At 38.6% G+C, this 12,825-nt stretch overlaps 1 protein-coding gene across 1 annotated transcript in view; it reads left to right on the top strand.

Annotated features, from left to right (window-relative positions):
- FREM2 (FRAS1 related extracellular matrix 2) overlaps positions 1-11,468 on the top strand; it is a 357,328-nt gene extending 345,860 nt beyond the window's left edge. The window contains exons 17-24 of the mRNA XM_007952448.1: positions 2,727-2,919; positions 4,886-4,990; positions 7,205-7,332; positions 7,428-7,562; positions 8,439-8,565; positions 8,934-9,121; positions 9,333-9,479; positions 10,956-11,468. Of these exons, the coding sequence (XP_007950639.1) occupies positions 2,727-2,919; positions 4,886-4,990; positions 7,205-7,332; positions 7,428-7,562; positions 8,439-8,565; positions 8,934-9,121; positions 9,333-9,479; positions 10,956-11,468 (1,536 nt within the window). The remainder of the gene's footprint in view (positions 1-2,726; positions 2,920-4,885; positions 4,991-7,204; positions 7,333-7,427; positions 7,563-8,438; positions 8,566-8,933; positions 9,122-9,332; positions 9,480-10,955) is intronic.
- Positions 11,469-12,825: the final 1,357 nt, after the last annotated feature.

Below are 12,825 nucleotides of genomic sequence, written 5' to 3'. Positions count from 1 at the left end.
TGAGAAAGACATAGAGAGGTACATGGGAGGTACAGATAACAAATATGAACCCTTTTGCACATGCAGTACTGCGTTGTCAGTGAAGGCAAACGTGGGTATATGGGTGGATAGATAGGTGGACAGGCTGAACTATTAGCTATGTCTATGAAATGGGGAGTGTGTCCAAGAACATGTATAGGGTTTGAAGACAATGGTCCTATAAGTATATGTGAATGATCAGAATTCCCAGGTGTATAGTAGAGCTGACAAGGGGCAATGTTGTGGTCATTGCTTGGTCACAGCCAGCTACCCAGAGGACCCGAGTAGTTGAACCTGTAGGCTTGGGACCATAGTGACAGGGGCATCAAGCTCAGTTGGCATAACATACTATACAAAGCATTGTTCCACCTCCTACTTTGGCGAGTAGTGACTGGGATCTTAAAAGCTGCCAAGCTGCCATCTAGATGCAACGATGGGTCTCTCCTCATCCAGAGCAAACAAGAATGAAGAAAACCAAAATTCACGGAAACAATTTGTCCTAGCAACTGGTACACCATCCGATCTGCAGCCTATATGACTATGAGACCAGAAGAACTAGATGGTGCCTGGCTACCACTGTCATCCACTTGGAAGGGGATCTATGTAGGAGATCATTGATAGAGAGGGAGAACAATATGGAACAAAACTCAAAATCATTTGGAGAAAATAAAAGGGAGTGGGAACCAGGTTTGCTGTTCTGATAGAGCCTGGTGGAACCACTGAGACTATGGCCTCTAGCTGCCCTTTGGTCTGGAGTTGAACACACACCCGTGGTTTCCAGCCAAACAAAAGACAGGCATATGAGTTGAACATTTACCTCAGGTAGATACACTCCTTGGAGAGAACAATCATGGGAGAAATAAGGGTTGCTTATGCACAGGGAGGCAGCTCAGGGGGCAGGAGTGTATGGAGGGATGGACACTGGGAAGAGGTAACTATTGGGAGGAAGTGGGAGGGGAGCTGTTGCATTGTGGTAAACTGTGGTCAATGTCATGAGACAAAGTATATGTGAACTGCTGTATGGAAAGTGAATTTGCTCTGTAAATTTTCACCCAAATCACAATATAAAAAAAAAAGAGAGAGAGAGAGGAAAAAATTGTAATGTACTTATGAAGAAGACATAGTATGGTTTTGGAAAAATGAACATGATTTTTCTTAATTGCTTTGCCTGAAGAGTAATTTTGCCTCCTTATCATGGTGTATTTGATTTAAATGTGTAATGTTAGGGTAGACAAGATTTTGAGTCATTTCTTTCCATTCCTCTATTTTACACTTGAAGACACGGAATCATTCTATTCTACATGCAAGCCATTCCAAATTGTTTTGCAAAAAGTAATAAATTTTTTTTAAAGTATAACTTTATTGAAATATGTTGCTTCTTATTTCATCCAGTTGACCAATTTATTATTCTAACACCGTCTTTTTTAAATGAAAGTAATCACAGCACTCTGGAAATATGGGAAACAAAAAAGTGTTTTAAAAAAAGGAAAAGACATGCCACTCTCACTGTACACAGGTGTATTTTCTAGTCTCTTCAATATACATATGCATTTTTAATAGTAGTAGTGTCATATTATTTATACCATTTTGTATATTGATTTGTGTGTGTGTGTGTGTGTGTGCAATTTGGGTGAAAGTTTACAGAGCAAATTACTTTTCCTTTCAACAATTCATACACATTTTGTTTTGTGACATTTATTACAGTCCTCACAATGCAATAGTACTAATCTCACTTCCTGCCTGTGTTTACCATTTTCCTCGTTCTTCTTTCCTATCCTTTCCTGCCTTCTGAGCTTTATTCTTGGGCAAATGCTGACCTTTCATTCTCCTATGGTTGATTGTTCTCATTAGTCCATACTTTCCTGGTGTTATTGTTCACCTTACAGACCTCTATATCATTTGGCTGAAAAATTGAGCTAGAGGGGTGAGTTCAGTTCCAGGCCTGAAGGGTGTCTAAGGCCTTAGTCTCAGGGGTTCCACCTGTCTCTATCATACCAGTAAACCTGGTCTTTTTTTGGCTTTGAGTTTTGTTCAACATTTTTCTCCCACTCTACCCAAGATCTCCCTTTGTGGTCCTTTTCAGAGCAGTCAGCAGTGGTACCTGGGCACCAGCTAGTACCTGTAGTCTTAGGGACATGGCAGCTGGGATTCATGTGGTCCACTAGTCCCCTGCTAATAGGTTTAAAAAGAAAATCACTGGTGGCAGTGGTTAAACACTTGGCTGCTAACTGAAAAGTCGGTGGTTCATACCCATCTGCTAGCTAATAGATATGGAATTTCTTTGTGGGCTGATGAAAATGTTCTAGAATTGATTGTAGTGATGCTTGTGCAGCTCTGTGAATTACTAAATACAATTGAACTGTATACTTTAAATGGATGAATTGTATGGTATGTGCATTATGTCTTAATAAAGCTATTATAAAATAAAAAAGGCTGTGTAAATAAAATGTGCTCAAAATAATGCAGTTTATCTTATGAGTTTCTGCTACATGTCCTTTGTTGCAAATGAAAGTAGTATATTAAGAACTATTTAATTGCTACAATTAAATGAAGGGAAAATAGTATTGTAAAATGCTGTCATTTCCTTTCCTCAGTGATTAGCCAAAATCTCCAGTTAAGTGAAATGAGAAAATAGCTTGTATAAAATTAAGGTTATTTAGACAACCACCCTGAATCACAATGACAAAATTAATATTTTATTGTTTTAGGTATTGAATCTAGTGCAGTCCTATGTGACCCTTCGAGTTCCACTGTACGTCTCCTATGTGTTCCATTCTCCTGTGGGGGTTGGTGGTTGGCAACATTTTGACCTAAAGTCAGAGCTTCGTCTAACTTTTGTATATGACACTGCCATTTTGTGGAATGATGGAATTGGTAGCCCACCAGAAGCTGAACTCCAAGGTGGGTTACTAAGACTTTGAAATTTTCTAACTATTTTATGTACAGGCAGTCCCCAAGTTAAGAATGCCCTACTTACATACAATCCACAGTTACAAACCAACACTGTAAAGCCTATTATGTTAAAAATTTGAGGTACATCGGTGATTTGTAATAATGAATGGATGCTACTATGTGACATGCATCAAAACATTCATACTGTATGATCAACTAAAGATGTTTTAGTGTATCTGGAAATGGTTCTTTAATATTTTTTATGCATAGAAAGGTACACTATTACTGTATACTGAGGCATACATATGACTAACTGATGTTAGATGTGACTCATATCTAACTGTTCCAACTTTATGTATAAATTCAACTTAAAGACAGACTTAGGAACAGAACTCGTTCCTAGTCCTAGGGACTGCCTGTACTTCAGAGGATTTTTTTATTGTAGCAAAAAATAATAGAAGCAACTTTCAACATATTATATTTTTCTACTCAGTACTTTAAGATAATTTCACCTTTGTTGTAGAAAAACTCTTCAAAATCATAGCAGTGCTTCAAATTTTGTACAATATGTGGCTGTTGTAATTTTCTATATGGATATTTAGTCTTACGGCCCATCTTAGATGACTAATTATTTCTGTGTCACATAATACCTTCTGTGTATTTCCTTGTGTTCTAGAAAATACGTAGCAGTAGTTCTACTTGAAAATGAGGAAAGAACCCAAGAGAAAAAGTTTCACATTTTAGTTTCTGAAAATGGGAGGTAAATTTTAAAGTTCAGTGTAAATTATGTCCTTGATTTTAGTTCTGACTCTACAATGAGTTATATAATCTCATACATATTCCTTAACCTTTCTGAGATTCAGCTTCCTCTGAGTGATAAACTAGACTTCGGATATCTCTTTCCCTTCTAATATTCTTTAATTTTATGATATTTTAGCTGACTTTCTAGGAACAGCAATAGTGAATGCCACTAACTATTGGACCCAAAACCATCTGTAAATCCTTATTTCAGTTGCCATTTCAGAATCATAGTTCAATGTCCACAAGAATAACACTAATTTATTAGCAGTTAGAGCTGTTTCTTTTCAGATATTGATATTATTCTGGTTGTATGTATGTCTGTAGCATCATGCTTGCCCTATCTTTACTAGTTAGAGGGAAAATAGAGTTGATAGTGCATTGCAAATGTAAGCAGATTATCTTGAACACATTAAGATTACCTAGCCACTCCTAGGAAGGAAGATGGGGCAATCTACTTCCGTAGTGATACTGCCTGGGAAACCCAAGGAGGGGTCGCTATGAGTCGGGTCCGACTCGATGGCACATAACAACAACAACAACAATGTGAAAGGTAATGTGGTCACCCTAAATAATCATTCCAGATTTTTTCAAATGTTCTTATTCCATATCTTACCTTAGGAAATGTATATTTGAGTGATTTTTTTTTTTTTTCCTTTTGTGGTTCCCAACTCTAGCACAAGGATTTCTTGTTTCCTTCTTATATCTGGAGCAGAGCCAAATTTTGTAAAACTGCAACATTTCTTGCGAAACCCTCAGAGTTTTCTTTACACTATAAATTTGGAATCATTCTGTAGAACACAAATCCCTTATATACCTACATGTCCAAATCACCACAGTTTTGACAAGTCGGTCATATCTTTTCATTTACAACTTTGTTTGTGTAGACTGAAGCTTAAAAAAATCTTGTCATATTCTACTCAACCAGTATATTTCTTATGGATCTCACTCTTGTTACCTAATTCTATTTTTCCTCCCTGCTACACACCTTTTCCCCTTAGAAAAGAAAACAAAAATACTCTTGCCTCTAATTCTTATTACTCAAAATTCTTCAAATGATATCTTTTGGCAAGAATACTTAAAGATGAGAAAAATCTGAACTAATATTTGGAAGAAATCTGTGTTTAAAGAGTGCCTGCTCACTTGATTTCTCTTCTTGTGTACCTCTCCCACTTAGGTGCTCTCTACCCAACCAGCATGCGCCTCAGTGAAGAGGGACGCTTGGTTGTGAACTTCAAGACAGAGGCTCAATTCCATGGCTTATTTGTGCTGTCACATCCTGGTAAGTCTCTGCTATCCATTAACAGCCAGTCCACTAGTGGATGTACTAGTCCCAGTTGCCATCAAATAGACTCTCACTCCTGGTGACCCCATGGGTGTCAGAGTAAAATTGTACTCTGTAGGTTTTTCAATATCTGATGTTTCTAAATAGATCAATAGGCCTTTTTCCAAGGTCTTTCTGAGTAAACCTGAACCTCCAACCTCTCAGATAGCAGCCAAGGGCCTTAATTGTTTGCACCACCCAGGAACTCCACCCAGGGATATAGCTTCTCCATTCACAAGTTGCAGCATGTTTCCGCATTAGCTTTGAAGCCCTTCCTTTCATATATGCAATTATCTCCATGAGAGCTTGATCATTGTTTAGCCTCATTTCATAATTCACAAAATTATGATTATTTATTTTTATATACTTTTAGAGAAAATGAAATATGATTAAAGTAAACTTAAAGGAGACCTTACTGAGGTTATTTTAAGTAAAATTTTCCTTTGATAAAGAGCATAGCAAAATAAACCCTTTCTCTGCTTGCTTCCATTGTACAGAACTCAAATTTCAGATGATTCATTCAACAGGCACTTCTCTGTCCAAAACTCTTTTTTTCTAGGTACTGTAGGAAACATTTATATTTGAAGCCAGTAGTGGCACTTCACTTTCACACTTAGGTTTCAGACGTGTTGATTAATTATCTTTGATAAGTATTGTCTATGCAATTGTACTCTATGATGGATTGTGCTTTGAATACTAATAACAGACACACACACACACACACAAGTTGCTATGGAGTCAATTCTGACTCATGGCAGCCTCATGTGTGTCAGAGTAGATCTGTGCTCCATAGGGTTTTCAATGGCTGGATTTTTGGAAGTAGATTACCAGGTTTTTCTTCTGAGATGTTTTGAGTGGACTTGAACTGCCAGCCTTTTGCTTAGCAGCCAACTATTTAACTGCACCACCCCAGGGCTCCAATTAATAAGGCAGCAGTCAATAAAGACTCTAAGTCCTTTAAAAATAATAATAATAATAATAATAACATTTCATTAGAAGCAATATCTTTTTTGATTTGACTGTCCATATTACTAAACTGGTTTGCATGTTTTCCCAGTATACCAATTTATACCAGATAAGAAGGAGAAAATAGCTCACTCACTGGCTTACATGTCCTTCCTTTCTCTGGGCATGATTCTAACAAAGAGAGAACAGGCTGCATACTCAGGAATTGAGAGGGCTTATTGTATTTTTAAGAGACTGAGCTTTAAGAAGTATAGAACCAGAATGAATGATTTTGCTTTATTGGGATTGCTAGTCTTAGAAAAGGAGGGTTTCCGGGCCTTTCCACTCCCTTTCCACATGTCTACCTTTCTAATAAACTGAATCTTTGTTCAGCACAATTGTAGGCAATCTAATTAAAATTAGATTCCATTCGTAAATTGGGTTTTCCCAGCTGTGTTGACACTAATAGACTATTTTGAGTTCAGCTCATAGCCTCAGTGCACAATAAATGCATTCACATCACTCTTTATTGCATTGCTCTGCCTCCCTGGAAAGCAGCTCTGAAAATTTGAGCATTTCTGTACAATTATCTTTTGACAGAATTATCCGGTGGAAAGAGCACTGGGTTAAGAATCTGAAGGCACATGTCCTTGGGAGAGTTACACGGTCACTCCCAGGCTGGTTTCTTGTTTGCAAAATGATGATAATTGTACCAATCTGCCTTCTTTGCTCACTTACCCTAAGAACAAGAGCAAATAATGAGTGATAAGGTGCTCTGAAAAATTTAAACACTCCTTTAACTATTCTCACTAACTCTCTCACTGCCAGGGAGTCAGATCCAACTCATAGCGACCCCTCCTTGGGTTTCCAAGGCAGTGTCACTAAGGAAGAAGATTGCCCAACCCTCCTTCCAAGGAGTGGCTGGTGGCTGTGAACTGCCAGCCTTCTGGTTAGCAGTCAAGTGCCTATCATTTTATTTTTATTATTATCATCTTATTGAGTGGTACAAATGGTTAAGCACTTGACTACTGGCTAAAAGTTCAAACTCGCCCAGAATCATCTTAGAAAACAGGCCTAGCCATGTGTTTGTGAAAGGTCATAGCTTTGAAAACCCTATGGAGCACACTTCTGCTCCGACACACATGGGATCACCAGGAGCTGGAATCAACTCGATGGCAACTAACAACAGCATTCTGATGATGATGATGATAATTGTCACTTTTCTAGCATCCTTCACAAGCTCAGTGATCATGTCAGCCGATCATCCAGGCCTCACATTCTCCCTGCACCTCATAAGGAGTGAGCCAACCTATAACCAGCCTATGCAGCAGTGGAGCTTCATGTCCGACTTTGCAGTAAGTGGCAAAGGCTTTCACTTGATTTTCCTTTACTCCGCTTGCACTTCAGATTTTTAAGTGAGGAATACAAATGTCTTTATTTTGTCTCAAAGGTCCGGGACTACTCAGGGACCTATACTGTGAAACTGCTGCCATGCACCACCCCATCACACCAGGAGTACCGCCTGCCCGTCACCTGTAACCCCAGGGAGCCTGTCACCTTTGACCTTGACATCCGATTCCAGCAGGTGGGTCTCATTGAATTATTGCCCCATGACTCTACTAAAGTCATGGTTTATTTTATAAGAAAAAAAAAATTTTTTCACACAGGTGACTTTAATTCTTACATGCTGAGAAAAAGGAAAGACAAGAAGAAAGCCAGGGAAGAAAGAACTGCCTTTAATTGTTATTAATGCAGGACTTAAAAGCCATAGTTTTAGGAGTATGCATGAGTTATCTTTTTCTTATTTGATCTGATCTTGTCTCCTCTGGCGTTTGCTAGCTTGGTGATTTGAGAATTTTTCCCAAGTCTTTCTACACTTCTTCATCTTGTTCTTCAACTTCAAGGAGTTAGGAAATCCAGTAGTTTACACCACCTCAGAGTACCTAATTGCTATTCTATATTATTAGAATTTTGATGGAACCTTTGGTCCAAGAACTTATATAAATATTGGCTTTCCTTGGACCATACTATTTACAAGTCCTTTGTACCTATTGCCATTGAGTTTTCTCTGACTCATGGTGACCCCATGTGTGTCAGAGTAGAGTGTGCTCCACAAGGTTTCCAATGTCTGATTTTTCTGCAGCAGATCACCAGGCTTTACTTTCAGGGTACCTCTGGGTGGACCCAAATCTCCAGCCTTTCAGTTGGCAGTCAAGAGCATCAACTGTTCGTACTAGTGGAGATGACCTCAAGCAATAATGTTTTGTCCTATTCAAAAAATGATTTATTTCAAAGTCAATGTTATAATTCCCTAAGTTGGTTTGATTGAGCATGAAAATTTCAGTGCAGTATCTACTATTCCGCATAGGCTCACAATGGACATGTATACCTGTGAGCAGCATGTCTGAGCACCATCAGAACCCTCAACAACACATACAAGGGCTTTTGCACTTTGTCTTAGGTGAGTGACCCAGTGGCAGCTGAGTTCAGCTTGAACACCCAAATGTACCTACTATCCAAGAAGAGTCTCTGGTTGTCAGATGGATCCATGGGGTTTGGGCAAGAGAGTGATGTTGCTTTTGCAGAAGGTATGATTTTACAAAGGAGAAGATTGTTTGCTCTGTTTGTCATGCGTATCTGTAGTGTTCACTTGTTTGGGATCATGTTTGAGTGGAGGTAATTATAACCTCTTTTATGATTTGGAGAATATAACTGAATATCAATTTAGCAGGGCTTTGGGGAAGGTGATCACTGGAATTAGGTGTATATGTTTGTTATTGGATGAGTGCTATTCTGTGGCATGTGACTTTTGGAACTAGTCTGTTATTTTATTTTATTTTACTTATTGTTGTTGTTGAGAATAGATGCAGCAAAACATATACTGGCTCAACAGTTTCTATATGTACAACTTAGTTGTTATCACCTAACAAATAAAATGTGCTTGTCTCTTTTCTAGGAGATACAATTTATGGCCGTGTGATGGTAGATCCTGTGCAGAATCTGGGTGATTCCTTCTACTGCAGTATTGAAAAAGTGTTCCTGTGCACTGGGACTGATGGCTATGTCCCCAAGTACAGTCCAGTAAATGCAGAATATGGTTGCTTAGCTGATTCTCCTTCACTTTTATATAGATTTAAAATTGTGGTAAGTGCTCTGATCCAATGAACTAGATGGATTTTCAAGATTAAGCATTTTTGTCTTACTTTTATAAATAATAGCATCTTTTTCAATCACATAAACCAACCAGTGGCATTTTATGGTAACTTGTACCTGTGCACAATAAACAGGAAAGCATTCTTGGCTTGCCATATTTGTCATTATCTAATGCAATTATCATTTTGCTTATCGTCTAAAGGACAAAGCTCAGCCAGAGACCCAAGCCACCAGCTTTGGAAATGTCCTGTTTAATGCAAAACTGGCAATCGATGACCCTGAAGCCATCCTCTTAGTGAATCAGCCTGGATCTGATGGATTTAAAGTTGATTCAACACCACTCTTTCAGGTAGGCCCAGGACATGCTCACTTTCATTAGATGTTTTATCACATGTGAGTTGCTTAACTTGCCTATGGGGTCCTAGGTGGTGCAAAGAGCTAAGGTGAGCAACTGTTAACTGAAGGATCGGAGGTTCAAATCCACCCAGAAGTGACTCAGAAAAAGGCCTGGTGATCTACTTTTGAAAATCCACCATTGAAAACCTTATGAAGCACAGTTCTACTCTGACACACATAGGATCACAATGTGTCAGAGTCAACTCAAAGGCATTGGTTTTTAATTCTGTCATGCTTCAGATGTCTCATATGTAAACAGTCATAACTTTCATAGTTAATGTGAGCATTGAATAAGATAAAGCATGTAAATCACAAAGCCGTGTACCAGGCACGTACTGAGCATCTCATAAACTCTAGCTATTATTATTTTTATCAATATATTCAATTTGTCAATATATATTCTTTTTAAGACAATGTGTGATGAAAACCCTTATTCTGCATATTCAGAATATGAATGCAAGTCCGACAGTTGGGAACTCTGCTTTTCATATTCAGAACTTCCTTCCTGTTGACTTTTCATGACCTTCTTTACTAGATGACCTTGTGTGAAGGGCTCAACTTAAAAGGGCAGTTGTGCACAGCACACAAAATCTTCACTCTCAAAGACTTCACAAGCCAAGATGGAAAACACTGGCATGGGAATAGAGCATAGAGAGGGATACACAGCCATAACAACACCAAGAAGACAGAGAGGCAGTCAGAGATGTGTTCCCATTGTGAATATCTGCAGGAACAAATGCACCTTTTAGGAAATTTACTGAAAAAATTGTGCAGACAGGATGGACTTGGGGAAATCTGTTGTTTTTCAGCCTGTGGAGGCAACCTTAAGAATGTATACTTGTTATTGTACATCTTTTCAAACAGGAAGTAGAAATATGAGGTGATTTTTTTTTTCTTGTTTGGATTTTACTGTCAGCTCTCAAAGTATCTGACCTCTTTAATTCTGAATGCTTCAAAGAGCATTCAGACAATCCCTTCTTTTCACAGGCCTTGGAAAAGCATGAAAATAGGCTTTCTCTGTGATCTTAAATGTAATTTAAGCAGCCACACAGAGTCCTGGGCTGAGGTTCAGCAGGTTTGAGCTCTAGTCTTACCTCTACCACTAGCTAGTTCAGAGGCATTGGGCTAGTAATTGAACTGCTATTTGTTTCAATTTATTTAATTTTAAATGAATAAGTTAGACTGTGCACTGTTTCAATTTCTTTATAGTTCTAACATTCAGCATTTGCTTCCTTAGCAGTTGCACAGAATATCTTACAGAGATGTTTATAGAATGCCTTGCAGACACTGTGCTCTCAAAAATAATGAATGAGTGGCAGACTAAATTAAATAATCATTTAATATCTCCACCATTAATTTCTCTCACAAATAATGATGAACTCGATTGGCATACTATCTCATGTTCTAACAAATAAGTTGTGTTTTCTAGGTCTCTCTTGGCCGAGAATGGTACATACATGCAATCTATACAGTAAGATCCAAAGACAGTACCAATCGAGGTATTGGCAAAAGAAGTGTTGAGTACCAGTACCATTCTCTGGTAAGTCCAGGGATGACCCGGGCATCCACCAAGAACCAGAAGCGGAGAGAGATCAGGAGTACACCCTTGCTGACATGGGAAATTGGTACTGAAAATAACCGAGGAACAAACATCCAGCATATCGCCCTGGACCGCACCCACAAGAAGCAGACCCCTCAAGGGAGAGTTCCTGTAGACGGTGTCCTACCTCGGGAGCTCAACCACCTCAACTCTGACATCAGCTTGGTCACAGTCATTGGAGGTGTCACAGTGGGACTACTCACCATCTGCCTAACTGTTATTGCAGTGAGGATGTGCAAGAGCAAAGAAAAGTCCAGGAGGAAGGACACCCCCAACAGCTCAGGTAGCAGCGAGCCAATGATGCCCCCACAGAACCACAACAGCGACAGCTCAGAGGTTTGATATCTGCAGGTAGAAATCAACCTTTTCCTCAAGTGCCTCAGAAAAAGACCACAATAGAACCCCAAGGACTTCTGGTAAACAGGAGGATATTGAAAAGTTCTGTGAAGAAGCTACTCAGAGGACGTGCCTATACAGATGTACTTTGATTTGAATTCTGTTCACTTTTCCACACATCGAAGGACAAATTCAGAACACATCTTTCCTCTTGCACAGAAGACAGCAACGATGTATTGACACATATACAGAGCCATAGATAAACAGTGAGGAATGTGTTTCTCGCTTTAGGCATTTCCTTTACACAGTGGAGATGGGCCAGCCTATCCCAAGGTGCTAACAGACTCTCAGAATTTTAAGAGGAAGATTATTATATGGTGTGGAATTTGAAGGTGCAATTATCACATTGTTCATTAATGTTTTAGCAGTTTATTAGTAAAAATATTTTAGTTGGTAATATGACAGAATGATGAACACACTGTTTATTATGACAAGTTTTCTAACAGAAGAAAACCACATAGAATTATGACCAGGGGTAGCTCAACACACAAATCATCTTTTTTACTATGTGGGTGAGAGAAGGAGAGATAGAAGGAAGGTAACTCACTAACTAGGATTTTATTTGTTTCTAATTCTCATCACTTCCTCCTTGTTTTATTTGCTTATTAAGTTTATATTTAACCAAAGAATATGTTAAATGTGAAAGAAATTGTTTAAGAGAGACTGCTTTGTTTTGATGTATAGGGAGTAATAGTAGAATTATTGCATGGTAATATACTTTATTGGTGCTCAGAATTTGTGGAAAATGAAAAAGTTGATGACATTTTGATGATGATCAAGTTCTAGAGAGTTAGATTCACATTTATAGGACAATGTTCTCTAAGAACTGAGCCTAGAACTTGTTTGCAGTATTGATCCCATAATTGATTAAGAGAAATATTAGTGCAGGTGGTGAAGGGAGAAAGTGGTATTTATTAATATAATAATGTTTAAACAGAGTGCCTCTTGTTGATAGTATAAAAGAACATTTTGAGAAATGATCACACAACAATGTTCAGAACTTAAATTAGCCATTTTCCTTACCACTTGCCATTGAGTTCAACTCATGGCAACCCCATGTGTGTGAAAGTAGAACTGTGTTTTGTAGGATTTTCAGGAACTGTGACCTTTCGGCAGCAGATCACCAGCTCTTTCTTCTGAGGTACCTCTGAGTAGATTTGAAGCACCAGCCTTTCAGTTAGTAGCCACACCCTTAAGCATTTACACCACCCAGGATCTCCTATTGGTTACAGACCATTAGCTTTCTAACTGGCATCTGGTTTGAATGTTGGGAATCTCTGCAACTGTCATTCCAGAGATGGTC

This window comes from Orycteropus afer, unplaced genomic scaffold, assembly GCF_000298275.1.
Source record: "Orycteropus afer afer isolate SDZICR_OR568_19922 unplaced genomic scaffold, OryAfe1.0 scaffold00338, whole genome shotgun sequence".
Taxonomy (NCBI): Eukaryota; Metazoa; Chordata; class Mammalia; order Tubulidentata; family Orycteropodidae; genus Orycteropus; species Orycteropus afer.
Note: the sequence above shows the minus strand (reverse complement) of the source record. Positions and strands in the feature narration are given on the sequence as shown.